The 27,942-nt window shown below is 40.6% G+C and overlaps 1 protein-coding gene across 4 annotated transcripts in view; it reads left to right on the forward strand.

Annotated features, from left to right (window-relative positions):
- The window catches only part of TBCD (tubulin folding cofactor D), a 259,864-nt gene that overhangs the window by 33,244 nt on the left and 198,678 nt on the right, over nucleotides 1-27,942 (forward strand). For all 4 annotated transcript variants that reach the window (XM_084646626.1, XM_084646625.1, XM_084646628.1 and 1 more), the window contains exons 9-13: nucleotides 10,721-10,766; nucleotides 13,668-13,800; nucleotides 17,550-17,695; nucleotides 24,485-24,545; nucleotides 25,046-25,120. In XM_084646626.1, the coding sequence (XP_084502752.1) occupies nucleotides 10,721-10,766; nucleotides 13,668-13,800; nucleotides 17,550-17,695; nucleotides 24,485-24,545; nucleotides 25,046-25,120 (461 nt within the window). The remainder of the gene's footprint in view (nucleotides 1-10,720; nucleotides 10,767-13,667; nucleotides 13,801-17,549; nucleotides 17,696-24,484; nucleotides 24,546-25,045; nucleotides 25,121-27,942) is intronic.

Here is a 27,942-nt window from a genome sequence, read left to right on the forward strand (position 1 = left end):
TGTTACTGTTTAATCTAACTCAGCATTTTAAATGGAGCAGGTACTATTGTGTCATGATTCTTGTTGAAACATGCACTCTGCATTACACATCTAAATTCCACTGAGGGGCTTGGTTTTTTTTACACCTGCTGACAGTAATACATCATTTCACAACAGGTGTGCCCTAGCAGGAAGCACTGCTTGCAGTATGTCACACTTAGTTTTTAAAAACGTTTTTTAAATTTTCCTGTAGATTAAAATGTACTGTGTATGTATATATGATTTTCTATTTATATAGAATAGGCAAGGTCACAAAAGCTGAATTATGAGGAAATGATTTTTAAAATCTTAATTTATGGAAACATTTAACGTATTTCAGGGATCTGCATTCTAAATTATCTTGGTCTGAAAGTTTGCTTTTAAACCTGCCATTATATCAAGTAGCCTTTTAGTTATTGCTGCAGGGTGTAGCACTCCCAGTTCTTGCGTGACAAAGATGACCTAATGTTGAAGTAGCTTAGGGCATTGAAACTTATTAAACCTTATTTAATTTGATTTATCAGTGACTCAAGATGCAAACGTGAATAATAATTAAAAATAAAACACCCTACACGGTGATTTGAAGAAACTTGGGAACCTTAAGAACTACATTTATTTGTATCTAAGAACAGGGCATTTCCCTGAGCTGCCTCTAGTGATTGCTTGGTAATAGTTTCACACTTATATGAATTATGCCTCAGGGAAGAGACAGCTCTGCTACACTGTCCTTTCTGACCCAGAGGCACAAAAATAAATATTTGGTGTAAACATTGCCCAAGTCTTTTTATATTTTTGTTTCAGAATTTTGGTGTTAAGAGATAATTAGTGATTTTGGGACTGTCTATTGCTCTTAGGGATTTTATCTTTTAAAATAAAATTGCTTAGTTCAGGGCTATAAAAAAAAAAAACTGCACAAGTATAAGGAGAATGAAGTGGGGGGAAAGAGAGAGGGGCATATCTTTCCAAACCCTGTAGATAGGGAGGCCACTGGCCTCTTCACTGCAGTAATATCCCTGTCCCCTTCTTGATGGGGTTAAGTGTTCCAATTTCCCATTGTGTCACTTTTGCAACTTTTCTCCTTTCTTTTTCTCAAATAAACAACTTGTTTAATTAAACTTTTTATGGCAGTTTTCAGAGTGATTAGTTTGAAGTTCAGAATTTTAAGTATTGGACGCCTGCTTCGTTTCTTGCCAAGCCTTTATGCTGCCTTGGGCTGCTGATACTAAAGTTGTAGTCGTTAAAATCTGCATGTGCTCATTTACTCTCATCCCTTGACCTCTGTCGTTAACATGGACATGAGTTAGGCAGATAAATTCCCTCTGCCCCCAATGATTTTAAAACGTTGCTTGTTACCTTCAAACTTCTTGTAGGGGACAGCACACTATAACTTCTGCTTTTCCCCGGATCTGTTTCCTGTGTTCCTATTAATGTATGAAAAGCAGGTCATTGTACACTTTATTGTTACCCTTTGAATTAGTTGTTGTGCAGAGTTTCACACAAGAATAATTTGAATGCCATGTTGAGTGTGGTGTAGAGCCAGACTGTAGCAATTCCTGGTGGTAAAGTTTTGCTATTAAAATATTCTTATACTTCAAACCAAGAACTTTTAATATAATATATTGCATGAGGACATGATTTTAAGGATTTTCTATGGCAAAAGGTTCAATTATTCTCTTGCTTTACTGTCTGATATAGTTAAGCTATTCGGAGGTAATGAGACCGCCCTAGTTCTTTCTTATGTACTTACGGAGTCTTTGTACAGGGCCACTCAACTCAAAAGATTTTAAAAATCACCAAGTCTGAAGTTTGAAAGTAGATGAATACGAACTTAGCTTTCAGTTGATCAAAATTTAGAGAACTTGTAAAATCTGTACTGTTTCCATCACTCTCCATAAAGTTGCTACATATTGAAGTTTGCATGACAATGTACTAAACAGCAAGTTCAAATGTGCTGCATATAGCTACATAGAGGTAAATGTGAATGCTCTACTGAAGGAACACATTTCTGAAATATGCTAGTTTCCCATCTGATGTAAACAGAAATTATATGAGGAATAAAATAAGGGTCATAATTGAGTTACTTTACCATAAATTACACGTGTAGTACATTAAATCTTTTCGTTTTGGTGAGGACCATTATTTTGACTGTTTATCTTAATGTTTTGTCTACGTTGCTGTACCTAGCCCAGAGGCTGACATAGCTGATAGTTTTCTGGATATTATTTGTTTGACCTCTAGGGGTTGCTCCAGAGTGATAGAATATGCTGTGTTCTCGCCTCCCTCTGAACGCTGGGATTATCCTTCTTCATCTTGGTTTATTAGAGCTGGAGGATAGCTTCAAACTTGTGTCTCCTGTTTGACAGCAGGACGTGCTTGTTGCCAAGCAGTCAGGCCACCCTTAATAGTGATGATTTGTATAGCTTGGGGTATATGTCCCAGAGGTAGTACTGATTCATAATCTCATAAAGGCCAGGCCTAAATGGGATATGTAGACAATTGGAAGGTGAAGTGCGTTTGTGTATGGTGGTTTTTTTTTTCCCCCCTTCATGATTACTAAAACTAGTTTTTTGTTTGTACCATACACCATGTTGATTCTAAAAGAACAAAACGAGACTTGACAGTCAGATTATTAGTTATATGGCAGTGCTTTTCTCTAATTTGTAGGTGGCATAATTACTTAAGGGAGAGGGAGTTACATACCTTTCAACAAGCTGGTTAAGTTGGCATATATTTTATGTTCTTATTAAAGTGGAAGGAACATGGTGTAACTTTATGATTACCTGGTGCATCCAATAGGCAGCTTCCTTACGTTCAATATTATTTGTTGCTGACCTTAAAATTTTCTAAATAGAAGGAAAACGAAGCATATTAATTGTTTCCTTTGTATCATATTTTTCTAAGAATGATGTGCCGTGATGTTTTTCCAGCTTAAAGGCAAGAAAACTGAATCTAAATAATCTTATTTGCTGTTTACTCTCTGACTTTTCTCCTTCTCTTTTCTTTTCCATTCTCCTTTCATTGGAGCGAAATTTAATTTTTCACTTTTAATCTTTCTTTAATTTTTAAAACCATCCAATGTGTGCTCTAGGATTTCAGAGTTGTTCTGAGTCCATCACTTTACCTTATACATATTAAACAACCGATGCTATATGCCAGGAGAAAATATGCATGCTACTTTTTTGAGACCACCATGCAATTAAAATGCCTTTTATTTTCCCTGGAAAATAAATCTTGTACATTTTAAGTTATTTAATGGTGATACAAAAAGGATTTCTTTAAAAATTGGGGCCAGTGCTTGGTTTTTGTTTTTGTTTATGATGTGTAAAGAAAGCTGGAAAGTTTTTCTTTTCTTGTTTTGTTTTTTATGTCAGAAATATCTGGAATATAAAGTCAGGTTTTCCCTAGGTCTGCTGGAAGATCTCTTGGGCATCTAAGAACACGTTTATTTGGAGTTCTCACAACTTGGTGGTTGTTCTACCTGGCATCTTAAAGCATAATTTGCTGGGAGAAAGTGATATGGGTGTTCGTTTATTTTGAGGAGAAAAATGTATCTAGAACATCTTTTACGGGAGCATGATAATTTAGTGGAAGGTTTTTATCAGTCCCTGTATTGTATTTTTTGTTTGTGCAAAAGAAATCTTTTGATCTTTCTGACATGCTGCATCTCTACAGCCATGACCATTTTATCTCCTGGTGAAAACATGCTAGCTGTTAAGTTGTGGTTTCTTTAGGTGGACAGAGCTTTTAAAAATGAATTGTCTGGTTGAACATTTGTATTTATATAACACCTGCTCTAGTGTTAACTAGTTGTTTTGTAGTTATATTAAAAACAACAAATGTTTGTCAGCCTTGTGTCACTGCTGCCTACTTGTGTTGGTGCAGTTAAGGGGTGTGAAGGAAGCCTTTCCTTGTGTCCAGAGCTTGCTAAACTCACAGCTGCTGTGGACCTCAAGGAAAGCTGATTCTCTAGATACAGCACCCAATTTGAGTGCCCTACCACTGGTCCTAAAGACTTCAGGAACTGATAGCAGTAGTGATCTAGCCAGTATCAATAAATGAAACAAGATATGGGGAGATAATTTCATCTATAACTGGTCCCAGACCATTAGGACTTCAAAGACAATACCTAGTTCCTTTTAGACTGTTCCATGAAGTGAGTGGGTCACCAATGCAAAGCATGGAGCTTGGTGTTATGTACTCAGAGCCTCCAACCCTATTAAGCAGGTGAGTCACTGCATTATGTAGCAGCAGGAACTTTTGGATGCTTTTCAAAAGGAGCTCTAAGTACAGCACATAATTATGTGCAGTGTATATTGGAATATACATATATATTAGAACATAGAAAGATCCATTCATAGGAGTAGACAAGAAAAATATGTTCTTTATGTAGCGCATTGCGCTGTAGACCCACTACAATGACTATTTCATTCTATTAATTGCTGGTAATTATAGTGAATTAACCTCCTATTACTGAATAATCCAATAACTCAAGACGTAGAGTAGATGCAGGGTTATTCTTTTGAACATTCACAGTAATATTTGTGTAAGGGTATGTCTACACTGCAAATAAAAACCAGCGGCTGGCCCATGCCAGCTGACTCAGGCTTGTGGGGCTTGGGCTAAGGGGTTGTTTAATTATGGTGTAGCTTGAGCCTTGGGATCCTGCAAGGTGGGAAGGTCCCAGAGCTCAGGCTCCAGCCTGAGCCTGAACGCCTGCACCGCAGTTAAACAGCCCCTTAGCCCAAGCCCCATGAGCCCAAGTCAGCTGGCATGGGCCAGCTACACGTGTCTAACTGCAGTGTAGACCTACTTTTAGTGTAATTTGCCTTTTGAAAAGAGACAGTAGCCATCAGGTTTTCTAGTATAACTTACAGCAGAGCTGTCTCAATGATTTTATTAACACTTGCATATATACTGTAAATGGTAGCCTTCCTTCACTGCTGCAACTAGTGCTGGAGTGATTCTCTACTGGAAAGTAGGGAATAAAGTAGTTCAGCACTTATTTATTTAGCAAAATCTAGGAAAATTGGTGCATGTTTTATTCCACTCTTCACCTTTCAGAGAATGTGACATGAAGGAAAGCATTACAGAGAAACTGTCAACTTGAATTTTTTAAATTGGCTGTAGGAAAATAAGTTTCCTTTTAAATGGTATGTGCTGAACAGTTTTTAAAAATGCTCTAAAATATTTTGAGTTTCCCTGCTCTCCTTTCTATGTCTAGAAGGGTCTTTCTGCCTGCCCGCCTGCCTGCCCGCCTGCCCGCCCTGAGAGCAATATTCCCCAATATTATATAACTTAAAATTGCTCACCTATTAAATACTTGCTGCTGCTTGTGTATATGTAAGGGGAGGTACCTTCTAGTTGCATTTCCTGAGGGGACAGGATAAAACTTTCACAGTGGCCACTGAGGATGTGAAACTTAAAGGCTGGTTCACTTTCTCTCATGGAGAAGCCTGTGGTGTGAGGCCAGAATGGAGGGACTACAAAATCCAAGTTTCATCTCAAGGACTTTTCAGAAAATTGTTCTAAATTGGAGGATTTAGGGGTCCTGTGGAGAAGATGAGGGTGAAAGTAGACCTCCAAAATCCAGACATCAAGGAGATCCATGGAAAAGGGCAACCGCAGAGTTTCATGAACAGCTACCCATCTGTACTCCTGCAGGAATTGTACTGCCCTTGGCTTGAGTCCCCTTTGCTCATTATAACTGCAGGAGTTTGTTGCTTGAAACAGCATTTGCTCTTGCCTGTATTTCTGCACAGAAATAATGTATTTCTCTTATGGTAGTGTCCAGAAGCTGTAATCAGAATATAATTACATTGTGCTAAGATCATACAAAGGTAGAAGAGTTGAGTATTTTGATGAGTAGAAGATGGTGCTGTGGCTAATGATTGGTCTAGTAATCTGCCCCAAATTCTGCAGAATGGCTTCCTCATGGTCTTGGGGACTTGGTGGTAGATGGCAGATGATGTAGCAGAAGTGTCCACACAGCCGGGGTTGTGATGAAATGGGCCTAAGTAGCTTGCTGCAATGATCTTTCTTTAGTAAACATAGAGACAATCTAGACTAGTTTGTCGTGATAGCCGTTTGAGCAGAACTGGGTATATCTGAAAATTAATGATTTTTTATACAGATTTAGTACCTTTATAAAATGATGTTTATGATGGTAACTATATTGCTACTGACTACCTTTTTGACGGCCAGAGTTGACTCTGTAGTGTTTGCACTTCATAAGTTATTTAGGGCTCAGTCATGTGCTTGAAAATTTCCCTACTACTAATGTAAGCTGTCTGGGACAGGATACTGGGCAAGATGGACCACAGTCTGACTCAGTATGGCAGCTCTTATGTTCAAATATGAAATAAACTGATATAAATCTTCAAAGCCCACTGTGTAGCTTGTAATACAGTGATCAGAAATACTAATTTAGGATCCTGAAATGCAATTTAATAACAAACTAAAAACAGGTGCATAGCCTCAGGGTATTTTTGTTGCTTTTAAACTATACTTGAAATGACATAGGCATGTAAATAGTTGGTGCGTGTGGGGAAATATTTCTAGGGTAGGGCTGTGTTCCTATTACTTTAACTCCTGGCCATATTTACCTTGGAGATTTCTTTCCTTGTGAATGACAAAGCAAAAAGGAAAAATAAGGTTCTCGATACAGTAGCTTTGTTGCGTATTTAGAGAACGTTTACAGATTGTGCAGAGAAAGTCTTTGGGTACCTTTGGTCATTTTTGTTTGGCTTAAGTAGCTTTCTCTTGATTGTAATGCTAAGTGAAGCCTAATCCTGTTGAGATTTTTAACAGTAGCTCTAAATGTGCCTTAGCAAATTCTGTTTCCAGAAGAGATTTCATTTTTATGTGGGTCAGTATTGTGTTCTGATTTTCAAAAAGGTTTATTTACATTATTGACTGGGTGGGCAAAAGGATAAGATAGGAAAGTAAATTATATATATTTGTGAAGTGACACAAGTTTTTGGTTACTCCATCATTTTCTGTTTTCTAGAATTGACATCTATATAAGAGTTATAGATTATTAAAACCTTAACTAAATCCTTAATTTATGGCAAATGCTATTTTCCTTCGTTTTGGGTTCTTGATTATTGTTATGTAGTGTTGCTGTAAGCTGCTAATAGCTGCTTCATATCACTGTAGATCAGAGGTGGGCAAGCTACGGCCTGCAGGCCACATTTGGCCTGCAGGACTGTCCTGCCCAGCCCCTGAGCTCCTGGCCTGGGAGGCTAGCCCCCAGCCCCTCCCCGGCTGTTCCCCCTCCCCTGCAGCCATGCCACAGCGTGGCTGCCAGTCCTGCCACTCTGAGTGGCATGGTAAGGGAGCGGGGGGGTTGGATAAGGAGCAGGGGGTTCTCAGGGGCAGTCAGGGGACATGGAGCGGGGGGGGTTGGAGGGGGCGGAGGTTCTCGGGGGCAGTCGGGGACAGGGAACGGGGTGGGTTGGATGGGGCAGAGGTTCTGGGGATGGGGAATGGGGGAGTTGGATAGACATGAGAGTCCCGGGGACCTGTTGGCGGGTGGGGGCCGGTAGATAGGGGTCGGGGACATGGAGCTGGGGGGTTGGATGGGGGTGGGGTCCTGGGGGGGCGGTTAGGGGCAGGGACAGGTAGCAGGGAGCGTTGGCTGGGTTGGGGGTTCTGAGCGGTGCAGTTGGGGTGGGAAGTGGGAGGGGATGGATAGGGGGCACAGTCTTCCCTACCCAGCCCTCCATACAATTTCAGAACCACGATGTGGCCCTCTGGCCAAAAAGTTTGCCCACCACTGCTCAAGATGTACAGTAGCTGCATTTCAGTAGTGGGTAGAATGTTTCCTATAACTTGTTACATTATAGAGGCTCCCAAAATAAAACAATGAAGCTGAATAAATACAAGGTTGTTATATTCTTTTTTTTTTTCTGTGCTACTATCCTAAAGGCCCTGGGGCACAGCCACAGTTCTTGTAGCTGAAGCTGTGTGTGTGTGTGTGTGTGTGTGTGTATGTATATGTGTGTGTAATATATATTTTCTTGTAGCTGTATATTGCACAACACCATGGGTGTAGCTACACGTTTGAAATTTGTGTGTGTACTGGCCAGCTTTTCAGTTGTAATTTTCTCAAGCAGGTCTGCTGTTCATCCAAAATGAACTGTAACTCAGTGGAGGTTGTTACACAGAGATGCCTGTTACGTGTGATAAATGGCTTAAACAGCCCCCTTCCCCCCCAGCCACCCACAACTCTTGCCATTCACTAGAAGATAATCTTCCCCATAGAAATTGAAACTGAAACATAAAGCATGTAGCATTTATTGTGTGTGAGACTCATGAATTTCAGTTGCTGAGCTTTAATATAGCAACAGTTTAAAACAGTAAGTGAAGGAAACTGTAGCCAGTTGAAACTAGTGGGGTGCTGTTCTCCTGCATTAGTTTTGATTTATGACAAAAAATTATCTCCTGATTTAAAAAAAAAAAAAAAAGGTTGGAGAGGTTCAGTATTCTGACAAAAAAAATACTGTAGTTTGAATATACATGTGGTTTTTGTTGTCCGTATAAATTTGTAATGAATTTAGATACTAAAGCTGGACATACTGAAATCATATAGAATTGATTACACTTTCACTGAAACCAAAATTAAACGGAACACATTGTAATAACTTACTTTTTTACTAGGAAAAGAAGATGAAGAGCAAGAATGTTGTTTAAAAAAATGAGTGATGTAGGAGTTTGTGCCGGTATCTCTTCGTAAGCTATTAAATCTCAAACATTGAGAAATGTAATTAGGCAATGACCTTATGCCCTCCAGACACGTAGACTTTGCTCATTATTTGACATAGCACCTTGTTTTGAGAGGACTTTATTCTACTTGCCAGACCATAAGTGAGCATCCCGTGCCAAATTCTGCCTTCTGATACCCATAACTTTAATGGGAGCCCCACATGCATATCAGATGGCATATTGTGGATTGCAATATATTTTTATGGTGTCTTGGCTTATAACAGATTTTGTTTTCCTTTGTAGATTGTCCTCTGCCCCCAGCTCACATTTCACCATTTCAGCTCATAGTATATGTCCAGGGAAAGAAGGTTCTATGATTGTCAAATTAAGTCTTGAAAAAATGCATTTTGAGTGTGTGGGGATATATAGGCTGTGTTGCCTTTTATGCAGAAAGATAAAGTATTTTTATAAATTACTCCAATAATGTATAATGTGCTTTGAATATACAGATGATGTGCTGTCCGAACTAGATGGCAGTCTACATGGAACTTTTAATCTCCTAGGCATTCAGTATTACTGATATCTTTCTTTTTGTTGATGCTAGGAAAGAGATTGTGATTGAAATCCTTGCCTTGGCTCTGGCCCATTTATGCTGGGGAAAAGGGCCAGAGCGGTGTAAAGGGCTCTAAAAACCTTGGTTATGGTTGGAGAAGAATTCCTCTGATGCAGGCAGTGTGAAAACTAGTTGTAAGATTGCTTGTGAGAAAGTGCCTTCAAGTCCTGACATAGGGGCTGGTAAGGGAAGGCTTGGAGTGGGGCTGTAATACACAGACAGACATAGATTCACTCCAGCACTGTGTCACACTGAGTGACCTGGGGTGACTGGTGTCATTTAGACAGGCCCCCGGGGCTGTCTAGGGGTATGTCTGCACTGCAATAAAATACCTGCAGTAGGCCTGTGTCAACTCAGTTGGATGTGCGGGGCTCTAAAATTTGCAGTGTAAATGCAGCCCATGCCTGAATATTCAAATATGTTCATTTGATTGTCTAGTTTAAATGTTCAGTTAGATATCCTGCATCTATGTTACTTAATACAGTAGGTTTTTTGTTTGTTGCACTCTGAATAACTCCTTGTCGGTGCTTGGAGTTAATGTGTTCCATATGTAACTTAGCAATTATATAGCAGATTTCAGTGTAAATTAAAGTCCTGTGGCATGCCCTTTTTTTTGTTACATATAGTATAAGCATAAACATATTCATATACAGTGGAGAACTTTTCTAACATGTTCCAAAGATGGAAAAGTAGTGACCTCATCACCAAGGTTGATTTAGTTCAGTGTACTATAAAAGTTATGCCCAATACTGCAATTTTATAGCCCCTCAGCCTGAGCCCCATGCGTCTGAGTCCGCTCCCATGGGCCAGCCACAGGTGTTTTACTGCAGTGTAGACATACCGGAAGTTAGGTCATGGGCATCTCCAGCCCCCATACTAGCCCAGTGTCAGAAGTGCACAGATGTGGCTTAAAGCTACATTGGGACTCCCCCCGTGTCTGCAAGATGTGTGCTTTGCCTCTTAGGGTACATCTACACTGCAATCTGGGTGTGTGATTACAGCACATATAGCAGCGAAGCCATGGCATCACTGGCTTCAGTATGGGCTATACAAAGCCCATTTGGGACTTTGGTTATGTACTTAGGAAGCTAGCCCACTCTGAAGTCTGTGCTGCTGCAGCTTCACTACTATTTGTATCCAAGATAGTTAAATTAAAGCTAAGTCAGGTATGTCTATATGTGCTGCAGTCACACCTCCGATTGCAGTATAGAGATACCCTTTGAGGTGCATCACAGTATCTCATATTGTATGTTTATATATTATGGTGAGAATTTTGTATTACTGCAGGAACATTGAAGAATGCTTTAGATCTTTGGGTTTGGTAAATTGTGCTTTATAAGTTGTAATTACCATGTTCCACAAACATTTTTCTTTTTTTCCCCTTAGGCGCAGTTATTTAAACATGGCAAGAGAGACGACTGTTTACCATATGGTAAGAATCATAGAATATCAGGGTTGGAAGGGACCTCAGGAGGCCATCTGGTCCAACCGCCTGCTCAAAGCAGGACCAATCCCCAAGTAAATCATCCCAGCCAGGGCATTGTGAAGGCTTACCTTTAAAACCTCTAAGGATGGAGATTCCACCACCTCCCTAGGTAACCCATTCCAGTGCTTCACCACCCTCCTAGTGAAAAAGTTTTTCCTAATATCCAACCTAAACCTCCCCCCACTGCAACTTGAGACCATTACTCCTTGTTCTGTCATCTGCTACCACTGAGAACAGTCTAGATCCATCCTGTTTGGAACCCCCTTTCAGGTAGTTGAAAGCAGCTATCAAATCCCCCCTCATTCTTCTCTTCCGCAGACTAAACAATCCCAGTTTCCTCAGCCTCTCCTCATAAGTCGTGTTCCAGTCCTCTAATCAGTTTTGTTGCCCTCTGCTGGACGCTGTCCAATTTTTCCACATCCTTCTTGTAATGCGGGGCCCAAAACTGGACACAGTACTCCAGATGAGGCCTCACCAATGTCAAGGCTCATATGTTCTGTGATATTTATTCTTAAGGGGAACTATTATCAGTTATATAGTTAAGAGAAATTGTTTTAAAAAAGAAATATGTTATATAGTTCGCTTTCAGTGCTTTTAGGTGTGACACCTTGAATCTGCTTTTGGGCTCCTGTATTATGCAGGCTTACAGCAGCCTGGCTAAGAGACGTTCCTATTAATTCAATATTAAACACTCTCTTCTTTTTGATCACTAATCCTGGACCAGTGGTTGGGAAAATTTTCCTGGTCTTGAAAACATTTGTGTTGGTCTACTAAAGACTTGGAAGCTTCATCCTTAAAATTGTCATTATGAATTTCCCAACTTGAATTTTGACATGACTTCAGTATTCTTTCTCTAGAACTGCTAGAGATAAATTGTTAATGCAGTAGTAAAGCTGGAATGGTCCCAGGCTTTCAGAAGGCATAAAGCATTAATTTGTATAACTTGAAATAGTAACCACTAAAACCATAATAGAATTAAAGAGAGTGATCGGAAAGATGTGTTTTTTAAGACAAACTATTTTGAAATTTGCCAGGGCTAGAAAGAGATGCTTTATATCATTTGAAAGTTAGGAGCTTGTAGATGGCTTGCAAATTGGATTTTGAAACTGTTACTGTTAGGTCAAGGGATTATTTTTTTTAAAGATACTAATTAATCACTCTTATACAGGACTAGTATAACAAGTTGCAGAACACTTAGGCCAGTGTAATGTTTAAATCTTTACACTTGTAGCACATTCTGTAAGAAATAGGGTTGTCAATTAATCACAGTTAATGCAAGCGATTAACTCAAAACTAATTAACATGTTGTTTTTTTAGCAAGCGTTAATTGCACACCAGGGCGTCATGCTCGGGAGGGACATCTGTGTGCCTCTGGTTCAGGAGTGACCCTCTTCCTGCTGCCTTGCTCCACTGCTGCCCCGGTCAAGCTGTTCTGGACTGGGAGCCTGTCTGCTGCACAGAGTGGGGTGGGGATGTCAAGGTGTCCTCCTCCCCCTGTCCATGTTCGCTGCTCTGCTGGGGTCCGGGAGCAGGGAAAGCCTGTCTGTTGTTGCTGTTGGCTCAGGAGTGAGTGCTGCCCAGCTCAAAAATGTTCAGACTCCTGAGTGTTCTGCTTAAAGAGACAGCTCATCCTCAACACCCAAAATATTTCAGTAAATGACATTCTATTATCAACTGTGTGATTAATCACAACTATTTTTTTAATCTCGTGATTTTTTTAATCATTTGACAGCCCTGCTAAGAATGATAGCTACATGACAGAGAGTTACTTGTCCATATTAATTGCTTCTTAGGATCATACATCAAAGCATTCAGGAATCATTTTAGGTTGCAAATATAAAAGGCTTTGTTTTTATTTGTAATCAAAAACGAAGTATCCATCTTGAGTACCTTTAACACTACAACTTTATACTGAGAGAGTTTTGAGTTACTCATTTATGGCAAGAGCCTCCCTCAGCTCTCACTTTCCACCAGATTTTGAAACTCGTGATGCATGAATGTACTGTATGTCAGTGATTAAAGATAAACCTTGTAACAATACTCTAGGTCAGTTTTATATATATATATACATAATAGCACTTTTCATGTTCAAAGTGCTTTACAAACATTAATCCTCTCAAAACTCTCTTGGAGGAGAGGTAGGGAGGTATTATCCCCAATTTATATATGGGGAAAACGGATGACTTGCTCAAGGACACAGAGGAAGGCTGTGTTGGAGCCAGGATTAGAATTCCTGCCTCTGTCCTGTTCTCAGAACACTCATAATAATATTTAGCGCTTTTCATGTTCAAGGCTCTTAACATACATTTTTATAATGAATCCTTCATGACATCCCTGTGAGGTATGTAAGTAATGTTACCCCCATTTTATCAATGGGGAAACTGTTGCAGTGTGGTTAAATAGTAATAATAAGTTATTTGCACTTAAATAACACTGTAAGATGAGGACCTCAAAGCACAAATATTAATGAATTTTGCTACCTAATTCTCCTGGGAGATGAGCGTTATCCTTTTCTTTTGCAAATGAGGAACCTGAGCCACAGAGAGGTTAAGTGACCTACTTAAAGTCAAATAGGAAATCGGTGGTGCAGCCAGGCATATAACCTAGATCTTGTAAGTGCAGTCCTGGCCCTTAACCAAAATTTTTTTTCCTCCTCTAAAACCAAAGTGAGTTAGTGATGGAACCAGGTTTTAGAACTTGGAGTTCCTGGTTCAGTCTGTTGCTCAAACCATTAGACCACCTTCTCTTAATTATAATTATGCTTATGTATTAAACATTTGTTGTTTCATGATATTGATGGGCAGCAAGAAGCATTTTTGTTCAGTACATTTCCTTTCTCTTTTACAGCTTCTACTGTACTTGAATGCCTTGATAATTGCAAGCTGTCAGAAAGTAACCAGACGCTTCTTCGTAAACTAGGGGTGAAACTTGTTCAACGACTTGGATTGACATTTCTAAAACCAAAGGTGGCAAAGTGGAGGTTAGTTTAAAAGAAATAGAGCAAACTTACATGCACTAGTCCTTTAAACAACAGTATTGGATTTTGAAATTCAGATTTACTTATACAGTGGATGAGTAATAAAACTGGTACATATTCATTTGATTACAAGATTGTCTAGTTTAAATGTTCAGTTAGATATCCTTCATCTATGTTACTTGAATACAGGAGGTTTTTTTTCTTTGTTGCACTCTGAATAACTTCTTGTCAGTGCTTGGAGTTAGTGTTCCATATTTAACTTAGCAATTATATAGCAGATTTCAGTGTAAATTAAAGTCCTGTGACATGCCCTTTTTTTGTTACATGTAGTCAGGGGTGAAAGTAAGTCGAGTGACTTACCGGTACGCTGGGGCCAGCTCTGGCACCCAGAAGGGGTGGGGCCTAGGGCGGAAGAGGTGGGGCTGAGGGGGGTCAGAGCCATCCCCAGCCCACCCTGTAAGGTAAATGCCCCCCCACTCCTTCTCCTCCCCCTCCTCCCCTCCCCCACCGGGGTAGTAGCAGCAGCCTGGGGCTACAGGGGCTATTTAAAGGTCCCAGGGCTCCCCTGCTTCTACCGCCCTGGTCCTTTAAATAGCCCCCGGAGCCCTGGAGTAGCGGCGGCGGGGCTCCGGCGGCTATTTAAAGGGCTGGAGCGGTAGAAGTAGGGGAGCCCTGGGCCCTTTAAATAGCCGACAGAGCCCTGCAGCTGCTACCCCAGGGCTCCAGCATCAGGGCTCTGGAGGCAATTTAAAGGGCTTGGGGCTCCAGCCACTGCTGGGAGCCCCAGATGCTTTAAATTGCCCCCTGGGGAAGCCGGGCTGCCCTGGTACGGTGCACTGGCTTACTTTCACCTCTGCATATAGTAAGTACAAGCATAAACATATTCATATACAGTGGAAAACTTTTCTAACATGTTGCAAATTTGGAAATGTAGTGACCTCATCACCAAGGTATTTAGTTCAGTGTACTATAAAAGTTACACCCAATACTGTATTACAGAATTCTTACTCCCTGATCAAACGTAATGCCCATTTGGAAAAAAAACCTATTCATAAACCAAGATTATTTAGTTTAGTGAAATTCTATTGTCACCTTTCCTCTGGTGCCTGGTTTTATTTATTGCCACAGGGCAGACCCTTTTTCAGATTTCTCGCACTGATATTTTAAAATTGCAGGCTCCCTTGTCAGCTATTTTTATCATTTGGATTGTATCTTTCACCTTTGAGAAAGTCCCTAGGCTTAGGAAATTCTTTCTAGTTGTAGAATGTTCCCCTCCTGACTGCCAGAAATATCTACTTGTTTAGCAAGCTGAATACTTTCACTTCATTGCATATTGTGTTTTCTCTAAGTTGCACAAATGGTGATAGTAGTGGCATTGAGTAAATGGTCTTTTATTAAAGTATTTAATTTTATTAAACCTTTTCAGTTTCAGGAGTAGTGGAAAACTGTTTATATTTTCAGCTTTATTTTAATCTCTAATCTATTTTTTTAATCTTTCAGTTAATCAAATTCCCTTTCTTATGTCTTTCCTTTTTACCATCTTAAGAGTTTGCTTTCAGTGGTAAGGGTCAAAAATTGTCTGCTCACCACACCCTTTGAGGTTGATGGGAGCAGGGAATTTTCATGTAAGTGCAGAATTTATCCCTAATTTTTTTCATTTTAAACATGGATGTGTCAGATGTTGTAGCATTATTTGCTTCATTTTGTGTACATAAATGACAAACTTAGCTCTCATGTGAAGAATGATGATATCTGTAATTGTTGTGTATGTCTGAATGTACAAAAAGTTAAATTATCAGTCATGTAGTGTATGTAATCATATTGGCCTTTGATAACTTCATTATTTAATATTACAGTTTAGCTCTTACCATGGCTAATTTCTATCTAATTAACCTCTAATGGTAATAAAATGTAGTGACTGAAATGGAAAAGTTCTAATATACATTTCCACAGTTCTGTACCTTTTTCTCACATTTGGCATGATTTTCAAGCACCATGGAATACAAAACAAGCCAAGTTTTGAAGCTTCAGTTATCTGAGATATTGGAGTATAAAATTTCTGATTTAAAAAAAAAATAAGAAAAGGGTGTGTAAATGCTTGAATAAGTGAAGATGCATTACAGCGAAGACCAAGCATGGAAAATTACTGCTCAAAAGAAACCTTTTTCAGAGCGTTGTGAGCAACTGACAGAAGATTAGAATTGAATTTGGAATTCAACTTTAACTATACTGAGTCTCTCTAGGTCTTTTATAATAATGATTTGCATTTGTTGGGCAGCTTTCTTACCAAAGAAACTTGGATCACTTAATAAATGTAAACTGATGGACAAAACTCATATAGGAATCACTTCACTTGCCGCTGAGTTAGACCTATCTCTGAGGTAGAATCTGGCAGTTGTTTTACAGTGCACAGCAATTTAGTGTGGGAAATGCTGATAAACACTATGTCCACGTGAATTGAGATGGGGAATTTGAGGCAGAAAGTAGTCATTCAGCTTATAATTTTTCCAGGATGCTGGAGTTAACTAACTGTCCTGCTTTTGCTATAGGTGACTTGGGATCTTAATCTTAATTATTGTTTGTTCTCTCTGTGTCTCAATTATCCTACACTATGGGTGTACAAAGTAGTTTACAGGCAACAAAAAATATATGGTCCCCTTTCTCCAAGAGACTCGTCGTCTAGTTGAGATAAATGTCTGAGTTAAAAGGTAAATGGAGGGGAAAAGGAGAGAAATTATAAGCTCTCAAATTCTCTAGTCTTTGCGTGTTCAATTTAAAAAAAAATGCATCTAAGTTGGCATGGAAGTGGAAAGAGGTGAAGGAGGTTGTATAGCATATAGTTTCATTTCGGAGATTTGGAGAAGTATAGAGAGGTTGGCTGAGGACAGTTGTGAAGGAAAGGAGGCCTGGAGGAGTACAGGGTCCAAATGGGCAATAGTATGTGCTGAGACAGAGAAGCAGGGACTTGAGGAGTAGTTAAAATTTGAAGATGGAAAATAATTACCACATTTAACTTGATACTTACATCGTGTCCAAAAGATGATGCCTTCAGTTGCACAGTGCTTCCTGGTACTGTGCTGGAATATTGACTTCTTGTTGTCTTAGGTTATGTCTACACTCTGAGCTAGGGGTGTGATTCCCAGGTAGCATACATGTACTTAAGCTATTGTTGGTATAAATAGTGGTATAGCTGTGGTAGCATGGGCAGCAGCGACATGGCTTAGCTGTGCTGAATACAAACCGTTCCCAACCTGTGGATATGTACTCCGCAATCGGCATTGCTAAGCTTTTCTGCTACTGCCTATGGTACTGTGGCTACGCTGCTATTTATACTGGTGCTAGCTCTCACTGGGCTATCGCAAGTACATGTCAGCAAATTGGGAATCATACTCCAAGCTCATAGTGTATACATAGCCATAGAAGGAAGGATGCTACCTACTGAATCTCTAGCATATTTTCTGAGGCAAATAGGTGTTTAAGGAGGTGTTTCAAAGTGCATCTGTTTTGCTTGTGAAATTTGATAGCTCACAGTATAAGGTGCTGTGAGAACACAAGTGCTATTGTATGAACATATATATGGTGTTCTTTGAGTACTAGAAAAGTGTTTTTCTACAGTAGATTAAAAAATACTACCGTGAAAATGTACTACACTGAGAGAAGGTTTTGAGGATGGCATATGGTGTGTTCCAGGATCAACTTGGTAGGCACACACTTAAACAAAAAATTGCAAATAAACTTTGTTTTCTGTACAGGTATCAACGTGGTTGTAGATCTTTGGCTGCCAATCTGCAGTTTTCTGCCCAGGTTCCAGTTGCACAGAACGTAGGAATTGCTGCTGTTGATGCTGCTGATGATGAAGAGGAATATGACATTCCAGGAGAGGTTGAGAATGTTATAGGTGTGTTGGATCCAAATAGAAATATTTTGTTTAGCCAGCAGGCATTACAACTGGCAACAATCTGGGATGGGCTTAAGAAAGAATTATGGTTACACAAACCGCTGGTAAAGTAATGGAGAAAATTATAATATGATGTATCTGTATATAATTGGACAGGGTTTACCATATTTTGTAAAACTATGCCATGGTTTTCAGCATGTCACTTTTCCCACAAACAAAAATGAATAACTCCCATGGGGGGGGGAACTATTTTACTTTGAAACACACTTGCCCAATCTTATTCAGTAACATGATTCAGATCTTTCTGCTTTTGGAGTGGGACAGAATGAATTATATTATGATTTTAAAAAAGGTCCAGATTGTGTTCAAATAAAGTTTAAAGGCCTGCGGTAGGTCTGATTTGAAATTTTAAGCTGTGGTAGAATCAATGGTACAGCTTATTGTACCTAGGAATCCTAACATATAGTGTATGGTCATAAACATAGTGCTCAGCTAATTCATTGATTGGTATGTTATAAATATGTAGGCATTAACAGCAATAGAGGGCTCACAGCACTGGGCAATGTAACAAGCCACTCAAAATACCAAATTTTGTTAAAAAATGTATTTTGTTTAAAAAATACCAGTACTGCTGCTTTGAGTATGTGTCAGGGTAGATCTCATTTGAGGTGCTTATAAACCTCACACACACACAATTGGAGTCTTTCAAATAGCCATGTCTGAGCTTGTGCATGCTCTTGTATCACCTTGTGCTCCTGTACAAGGGCGTAAAAGGTGGGACAAGGCAGCTCAACCACTCCTGGTGGACTCAAAGCCTTTAGGCTTCAAACCTTGCGCTTCCTCCGATGGGCTAATCCTGCAAACATGAGCATAGCACATGCCTGTTCTGCTTGGGTAAGACTCGTATACCAGAAAGATACCTAGGATGCTGATCGTTTTCTTCTAGGACTTGAAAGTCACAGAATGCCCAACTGAAGCTCCACTTATTGGAGCAGTCAGTGAAGGTTTCTTTGGACTGAAGGAGTCTGGTACTGGAGAAAACAATGTCTGGAAACCTTCCCCCCTCCCCCCAGCAGATGAGTGACACCCAAGGCCAGCACAGAGAAAATCCTGGAAATGAAAAAAGACCTGGTGCCAGTACTGAAGTCCAACATGGAGAGAAATCTCTCTGAGCATAAGGACAGAAACTCTAGGTGGAACTCAGTGCCTTCCAATAGAGACAGGTTTCAGAGTAACAGCCGTGTTAGTCTGTATTCGCAAAAAGAGAAGGAGTACTTGTGGCACCTTAGAGACTAACCAATTTATTTGCGCATAAGCTTTCGTGAGCTACAGCTCACTTCATCGGATGCATACTGTGACATCATCATCATCTGGACCCATGGAAAAGAAGCCCTTGAGGAATTCCACCATGATTTCAACAATTTCCATCCCACCATCAACCTCAGCCTGGTCCAGTCCACACAAGAGATCCACTTCCTGGACACTACAGTGCTAATAAACAATGGTCACATAAACACCACCCTATACCGGAAACCTACTGACCGCTATTCCTACCTACATGTCTCCAGCTTTCACCCTGACCACACCACACGATCCATCGTCTACAGCCAAGCTCTGCGATACAACCGCATTTGCTCCAACCCCTCAGACAGAGACAAACACCTACAAGATCTCTATCAAGCATTCTTACAACTACAATACTCACCTGCGGAAGTGAAGAAACAGATTGATAGAGCCAGAAGAGTTCCCAGAAGTCACCTACTACAGGACAGGCCTAACAAAGAAAATAACAGAACGCCACTAGCCGTCACCTTCAGCCCCCAACTAAAACCCCTCCAACGCATTATTAAGGATCTACAACCTATCCTGAAGGATGACCCAACACTCTCTCAAATCTTGGGAGACAGGCCAGTCCTTGCCTACAGACAGCCCCCCAACCTGAAGCAAATACTCAACAGCAACCACACACCACACAACAGAACCACTAGCCCAGGAACCTATCCTTGCAACAAAGCCCCTTGCCAACTGTGCCCACATATCTATTCAGGGAACACCATCACAGGGCCTAATCACATCAGCCACACTATCAGAGGCTTGTTCACCTGCACATCCACCAATGTGATATACGCCATCATGTGCCAGCAATGCCCCTCTGCCATGTACATGGGTCAAACTGGACAGTCTCTACGTAAAAGAATAAATGGACACAAATCAGATATCAAGAATTATAACATTCAAAAACCAGTCGGAGAACACTTCAATCTCTCTGGTCACTCGATTTCTGATCTCAAAGTGACTATTCTTCAACAAAAAAACTTCGAAAACAGACTCCAACGAGAGACTGCTGAATTGGAATTAATTTGCAAACTGGATACAATTAACTTAGGCTTGAATAGAGACTGGGAGTGGCTAAGTCATTATGCAAGGTAACCTATTTTCCCTTGTTTTTTTCCTCCCCCCCCCCCCGACGTTCTTGTTAAACCCTGGATTTGTGCTGGAAATGGCCCACCTTGATTATCATACACATGATAAGGAGAGTGATCACTTTAGATAAGCTATTAGCAGCAGGAGAGTGGGGTGGGGGGAGGTATTTTTTCATGCTTTGTGTGTATAGAAAGATCTTCTACACTTTCCACAGTATGCATCCGATGAAGTGAGCTGTAGCTCACGAAAGCTTGTGCTCAAATAAATTGGTTAGTCTCTAAGGTGCACAAGTACTCCTTTTTCTAATATAGAGAGATCACATAAAGCCTCTGGGGGAAAACTCACTAAGCCCCTCAGTGAATCCAGGGTTATTGAGAAGGTGCCATCTACTATCATGGCACCCATGAAGTTTACCATGATTCCATCTCCTCTGATCCAGATGACTGCGCAATCATCTGTGTCGTGTTAATTGGCAGAGTTGCTAATGGTACCACTGTGCATGTCATTGCAGACTCTCGCATGTGATTCTGAGACTGTCGGAAATTACCCTCGCACCAAGACAGCTACTGGTACCACTGATACCAGGAGTGCCATATGTATCAGTGCTGCCCTTAGAGGAAATCTATTCTTCATCCTTGTCACTAGGACATTCTTTCTTGCCTTCCTTGAGTAGGGAACCCTCTCCCCTGAGGTCAGCAGGTGAGACCATGGACAGACAAGGCAGTTCTCCCTATAAGGCCCTACTGCAATCCCTCTGGAACCGGCACTGGGTTGGCAACCATCACACAAGCCAGCTGGACCCTTCTGGAATACCACGATAGTCCTATTGGACTCAGTGGGATCCTTCTTCACATACTTCCAGGAGTGGATCCCCATTCCATTCCTGGAAGAGGAGGTTGTACTGCTTGGTGACATCTCTGGCCAGACCACTGTCGCTGAGCCAGGAAAAATGCCAGCTAATGCCTGACATGGGACCAGAGGAGCAACACGGTCCTACTTCACCTTCCAAAGATTTGTTGTCCTTGTTACCAAATGAGACAGTAGCCTCTGCACTGATACTGGTGCTGGACTATTTTAAGATGTTCCAAGATCTGCTTATGAGAATAACAGACAATCTAGAAATAGAGATGTCAGTTAGCTAAAAAGATTCTCAGGTTGTTCAATTACACTGATGATGTGAAGGGCCTTGTGGCTTCAAGTTTCAGGCATTCCCAAGGAGGTGCAAGCCATGATAGAAGATCTGCCTTTCAAAGGGAAGGAGTTGTTTAGCAAACACACAAAGCTCTGCATTTCTCTGTAGCATGGGACATGGGTCACTTGCTGGAGGATCCTCTCCTCCTTGAAGTCTTTAAACCATGATTTGAGGACTTCAATAGCTCAGACATAGGTGAGAGGTTTTTTGCAGGAGTGGGTGGGTGAGATTCTGTGGCCTGCATTGTGCAGGAGGTCGGACTAGATGATCATAATGGTCCCTTCTGACTTTAGTATCTATGAATCTATGAACTCCAAAGCTACACTGTTCTCCTTGGGAAACTATACCCAGCCCCCTTACTGAAAATTGTGTCACTAGTAACCATGGATGTTAGAGAGGAACTAGGCACGTCACACATGCTTGATTATCCTTCCAAGAAAAAGCCCAGAAATAGCAGGGGATGCCAGTCTCCTCTTTTGGCACATGGTGCTAGCATCACATCAACAAATTTCATGGGACTGTCAGGAACTGCATCAGGAGCAGTTCCAAGCATGGAACCTTTGGAAGCCACCTTATCCTAATCTGCTGGGTATGGTCTGCTATAACTTCAGACATACATCATTGTTCATGGCTATTCTATCCAATTTAATTCCTTACTACCCTCCATTCTTCCCTTTCCCTCTTCAGGGGCCCTTCTTATGAGAGCCTACCATAAGTAGAAGTGGCCTTGTTGCTTTGGCTAGGAGCCATAAAAAAGCTGTCACCTGAATATAGGGGAAGAGGCTTCTGCTTCTGCTATTTTCTTACCCTTTCTTCTTCAGAAAATTTTTGTCCTTGGGAGACTCAAGAAATACATAAGACATCTCAGGTTCAGGATGGTAATGCTTGCCTTCATCACTCCATCTCCAAGTTCACGACTGGTTTGTGGCTCTTGACATGTGTGGCATGTACTTCCACATAGCCATCCTACCCAATCCAGAGGAGGTACCTAAGATTCACAGTGAGGCCCAACTATTACCAGTACAAGGTACTGCCATTTAGACTCTCAACGACACTCAGATTCTTCATGAAATGGTTAGAGGTGGTAGCAGTATGCTTAAGGAAACAGGGCACTCACGTCTACCTGTATGTGGATGATTGGCTGGTCAGAGGCAGGTCTCTGCAGGAGACTGAGATAGCCCTAGAGTATGTCGTCCTCTTGTTTGTGCAGCAGTCCCTTACTGTGAACTACAAGAAATCATCTCTGTCCCCATCACCCTCAAATGAGTTAATAGGGACTGTGCTAGACTCTCAATTGGCAAAAGCCTACTATGCATTATGTATATAAGCCGGAAGCAATCAAGCTGTGGACGTGGTGTCTTCGCCCTGGGATAACCCCATTGGCTCTGAACCTTCCATGAGTCAGCAACAGCCTGGCAGACTTTTTGAGCAGACATGCAGCAATCAACCATGAATGGTTACTTTGGAAGTCCATCACAGAGCTGATATTGGCTCATTGGGGGATTCCCAGAATAGACCTTTTCACCATGAAAGACAATACCAAATGCCTGATCTTTTGCTCCAGAGAAGGCATGAGCCTGGACTTATTGTCAAACTCCTTTCTGCTACAGTGGATAAAGATACCCCCCAAACTCCAGGCTGATATCCAAATGACAGATGGGACAAGGCCACACCTTATTGACCAAGGCAGTTTTGGCTGTCAGACTTATTGTGGATATCAATCTGCTGTGATCTGCTTCCCTCCCCTCCTTCCAATCTCCCAGCTTGTCTGAATATAATATCCCAGAATCATGGTCAGATACTGCACCTGGACCTACAGTGACTAAGTCTGAGGGCTTGGATGTTGTCTGGTTCAGCATTACTCACAGAGACTGACAAGTTCAGGAAATTCTTGGACAGAGCAGAAAGCAATTTATAAGAAAGTCCTTTTAACCAAAATGGAAAAGGTTCTCTATATGGGCAGTCCAACATGATCTAGATGCAACAGAGCCTGAATACTGAAAATAATTGACTGCTTGCTGCTATTGAAGCTTTTAGGAGTCCTCAGCAACTACGGTCTTTGAATTGCAAGGCATCTGAGAGGGTTGCAGCCACCCAGCCCTTTTTGCTTTCACTGGGAGCACAGGAATATTGCATGTGTGATCCAGAGGTCCCAGCTATTAAAATGTTTCTGAACTTGCATGATTGAGGTGCATGTGTGCCTATAGTGGGATCCATGTTGACTACAACATCATCTCAGAGAACCACAGTTACTGTAGGTTAAGTAACTGTTCTGTAAACATTGCCCCAACCTTGTCCCCTGCATCCCAGGGACAATTAATTGCGTAAGAAAACAGGTTGCAGTACCACTGATTTCCCCGCTTTGGGAGTTTGCACAGTGGGAGCTGCTTTAATAGTCCAGACAGTATAGGCAAGAGAGATGTGCAGATTCATTGTATTCCCTGACTCATTTGGCCATATTCTTCTCTGGCTAGTGCTGGAGACTGTCTGTCGATGTGTCCCTCCTTCCCTCTGTCCTGTGCTGGCTGTTTTGTAGGCTCTCTAGCAGGACAGTGTAGCCTTCTATTTGAGTGCCTATTACCCCTTTCCTCTCTTTCACCTTTGCTTCAGGGCCTCAGCTAAGATATGCAAAAGCAGACATAGGGTTATGTGTGCACTGCAAGCAGAGGTCTGGCTGAAGCACCTGTAGACATTTCCCAAGCTATCTTTGAACTATCTAGCTTGGGTAGCAATACCAGTGAAACTGTGGTATCATGGGCTAGCTGTTTGGGCTATACCAGCCTGCCTGGGACCCCTTCCTGGGTATGTACTCAAGAGGCTAGCCTTTGCTGCTCTGGTTGCACTGGTATTGTTAGCTTTGATCTAGATAGCTTGGATATCTCAGGATGGCTACGCGTGCTGCAGTCACAACTTTGAGTGCAGTGTAGATGTATCCTTAATCGCCGTGCTAAATTACAGAGCTACCATCTATTCAGAAAGCACTAATACCCCTTGTTTGCTTTTGTGGCTTCAAATTTCATTTTTGTCACAGTCACAACAAGTATGGGTACAAATGTTTTTGTTTAAATTAAGAGCTGGTTGTGATAATAAGGAAATGAGTTTTGAACATTTGTGGAGAATTGCTCTAAAGAACTTGGAGTAATCTGCTTTGCTTAAAATAATATTCTCTACAGAACAATTGCTGATTGGATTGAAAGACAAAGACACCATTGTGAGATGGTCTGCTGCAAAAGGGTAGGTTTCTTCTATTTAATTTAAAACTAATAGATTAGCATAACAGCTGAATGTTTCCCAGGGCTAAATAACTGCATGTTGTTTTCTCAGTGTTATCGGTTATTTATGATGGTTGCAACACAAGTGATGACATGGAGCCCGTGTCTGCTAGTGTTCTTGGATGGAGGTAGAAGTGGTGGGGCAGCGAACTAGGAAATTTTAACTAGGGTTGAGTTTGGAATGATGCGTGAGGATTTTACTTGGGGCTTTTTTGCAATAGTGTTTCTTCCCAGTTGGCTGGTCCACGTTTTCGTCTTTTCCATTTGAAAATCTTACTTCTTTGTTAGGCACATTATTTTGTAGCTTTTCAGCTTGTAGTCTGACATTTGTGTCCTAGTGTGACACTGTTGAAATAATGCATTGTGTCGTCTGTAGTTTGAATCCTGTTATCTTAGTGTAAACTTTTATCTTAAATTACTGTAATTGTACAGCAAATCACTTTTCTTCTCTTTTTTTTGCAGGATTGGTAGAATAACTGGAAGGCTTCCAAAAGAGTTAGCTGATGATGTGGTTGGATCTCTGTTGGATTGCTTTAGGTAATACTATTTTGTATTTATGCAATAGCTTGCATCCTTGGATCTCAAAATACTCCTATGCTGTGTACATAATTTCACAGCTGCCATGTGGCCATTTCTGGAGTGGGAGGGCAACATTCAGGCAGGCAACTGGCCCATAGCACATATAAAACAATAAGGAGAATTGGAATTTTGGCCAAGGGCATGGGGCAAACACCTACATGTGTGAAAAGTACTACTGGAACTTTAATGTCCATGCAAGTTTGGACCTCATTGTTAGGGTCTCATTGAAAGAATAAAACAGAATTTTGTGGTGGTAGGAGGTGGTTTGGATTAGTGCACTAACTTTTTCATGACAGATCTGTGTTCAAGTTCTGATATGCTGTATGTGAAATTGAACTTGATGGTTTTTCCTATCCTAGTATCCAGTGAATATTTCTTCACACAGCAAATTATGTAGGCATAATTTGCTATGACTTGCAATGTGGCATTTTTCAGGTCAGGGGTGAGGTGCATTGGCAGAGCAGTGTGGGAAAGTTTGAACAGTGTCCTCCTACACTGTTTGTGACTCTGGCTAGTACTGATGTATTATGTTCATGAACACCGCAAAATTGGTTCAGAAGTATAAAAAGAAAGAGGGAATGTTTTCTTGTACATGTAAGAGCAGAATTGTTGCATATGTGAAAACTAAATTGCTATGAAACCCTTTTCTTCCCATCCAAAGTTGCCTATTGTGTTTAGAATCAGCAGAAAAGCAGAGGAGTACGTGTACGTTTGGTTTACAGGTTACTTGTCCTAGCGTTAAACATTCATAAGTAATGCTTGGCTTTCTGAGGTGGAAGTGTATGGTCATGGTTGTCTTGCTAAAAACTATATCAGCTTATTGCATTCAGGATCCATATGTGCCTTTTGTTACTCAGCGTAGGCAACTTTGCAAGCATCCAGTCTGTATTAAATGTTCTTCTTTAGATGTGTTTTTTTCTTTTCTGTAGCCTCTAGCATGCCCAAGGACAATTTAAGGAGTGTAGTAACTGTGTCTGATATCAGGGGGTAGCTATGTTAGTCTGTATCCACAAAAACAACAAGGAGTCCAGTGGCACCTTAAAGACTAACAGATTTATTTGAGCATAAGCTTTCGTGGGTAAAAACCCCACTTCTTCAGATGCATGGAGTCATGCTTATGCCCAAATAAATCTGGTAGTCTTTAAGGTGCCACCGCTCTCCTTGTTGTTTTTGTGTGTCAGATGTTGGCTTGCAGATTACCATTTGCAAACTGAATAAAACATGGTAAGAATTTTCTATAATGGGAATATTCAAATAAAGAAATGTCTAAGAATGAAACAGCAGTAGGACAAAGGACACTATGGAACTTTTAGCACATGATCGGAGGGTATACCCAGCTAGTTATTCTGCAACAGGCTAGAGCATTGTAGAGTTACACCCCAGTTTGCTGCATACTAACTCACCAAATAGACATGCCCTCTGTGTAGCAGGAAACTGAGTCTTACCTGGTTTGTTTTTTGAATATTGGAGTAGATTTATAAATACTTTATAGTCGGATAATCTCACTCTGGGGACAAAGTACTAGAGATAGCTTTTAAAATCTCTGAGGATACTCAGAAACTGTTAGCAATAATGGTCTCCATAGAATGTCAATCAAAATATGTAGAAAATGTATTTTTGTCTGGGTCAAGAAGAGGGAAACCATATTATATATTACACTTCAGTCCAGAGAGTAAGTGAGTAAGAAGAATAATAAAAAACAGAAGGAACTAATTAATACATATGATGTTGCTTTTTGCTATGGGAGTCACAAATTTTGTGATTCTTCCCCCCCCACATACAAATTTTTTTTTAAACCATCATGATAGTTGATATTCTGTGGGGCTTATTTTTATTTTTATTTTTTTTTGGCCTGTGGATTAATGATATACTATGCATGTGAATGAGTTTCGCTTGGAATCTTGAGCTGCCCAATAAAAAATTGTCCAGCTTAGGTGGCTAAGCAACCACACTGTGTCAACAAAAAGAACCAGACGAGTGAGATGTTTCATTGCTCTAGGGTTAGAAAGCTTCACTTTCCCTCAAGGTTTTTTTTTTTTTTTTTTTTTAAAAGATACAAAACCCAACCTCAAAACATTTCAGAAATCAAATTCAGAGAGAGATGGGCTTGGGTAGTATAGCTATATAGCTGCCCGCTATTAACACAATATGAGCATGGCTAACTGTACTTAAGTGTTCACAACACTTGACTTTTTTTTAGTTACTGTTTTGCACTTTACTTAGACTTTTTTCACAATTATTCTCCTATGGCTTCTCCCAAAATACTAGAATAAAAATGCCTTATTTAGGGTGGTTGACACAATGCTGGAATATCGACTTCAGTCAGCAATGGCAATAATTCTAGCATTCCTTGGCTTATCTCATCTGAGATTGGTATAGAACGGACACATGGGAAACATTTTCCTCTGTTTTGTATTGTAGCAAGGAAATTGCAATGGAGAAGCATCCGGTAGGTACATATCCATTTTGTGCTGGAGGATATAACTAGACCTTATGCAGAGAGGCTAGGACTTGTAAATCAGCACTAAGTGTGGCAAACTGGTTAGCAAGTAGACCCAATAGAAAATTCTTCAATGTGTCCAACTTCAGGCTTGGTATGTATAAGTTACTATTTCAGCACAGCCTGTTTGTATTTTTTAGCTGTCTGGATGAATTCTAATTAACAACTAGATTTCATAAAACTATCCAAGGTAATAAGTAGCTTCAGTTGCTTCCTTGGATTCTCCTTCACAGGATTGCCATCTTGGATTTTGTGATGAGCTGGCAATGGTGAATAAATT

This window comes from Lepidochelys olivacea (assembly GCF_965140295.1).
Source record: "Lepidochelys olivacea isolate rLepOli2 genome assembly, chromosome: 14".
Taxonomy (NCBI): Eukaryota; Metazoa; Chordata; order Testudines; family Cheloniidae; genus Lepidochelys; species Lepidochelys olivacea.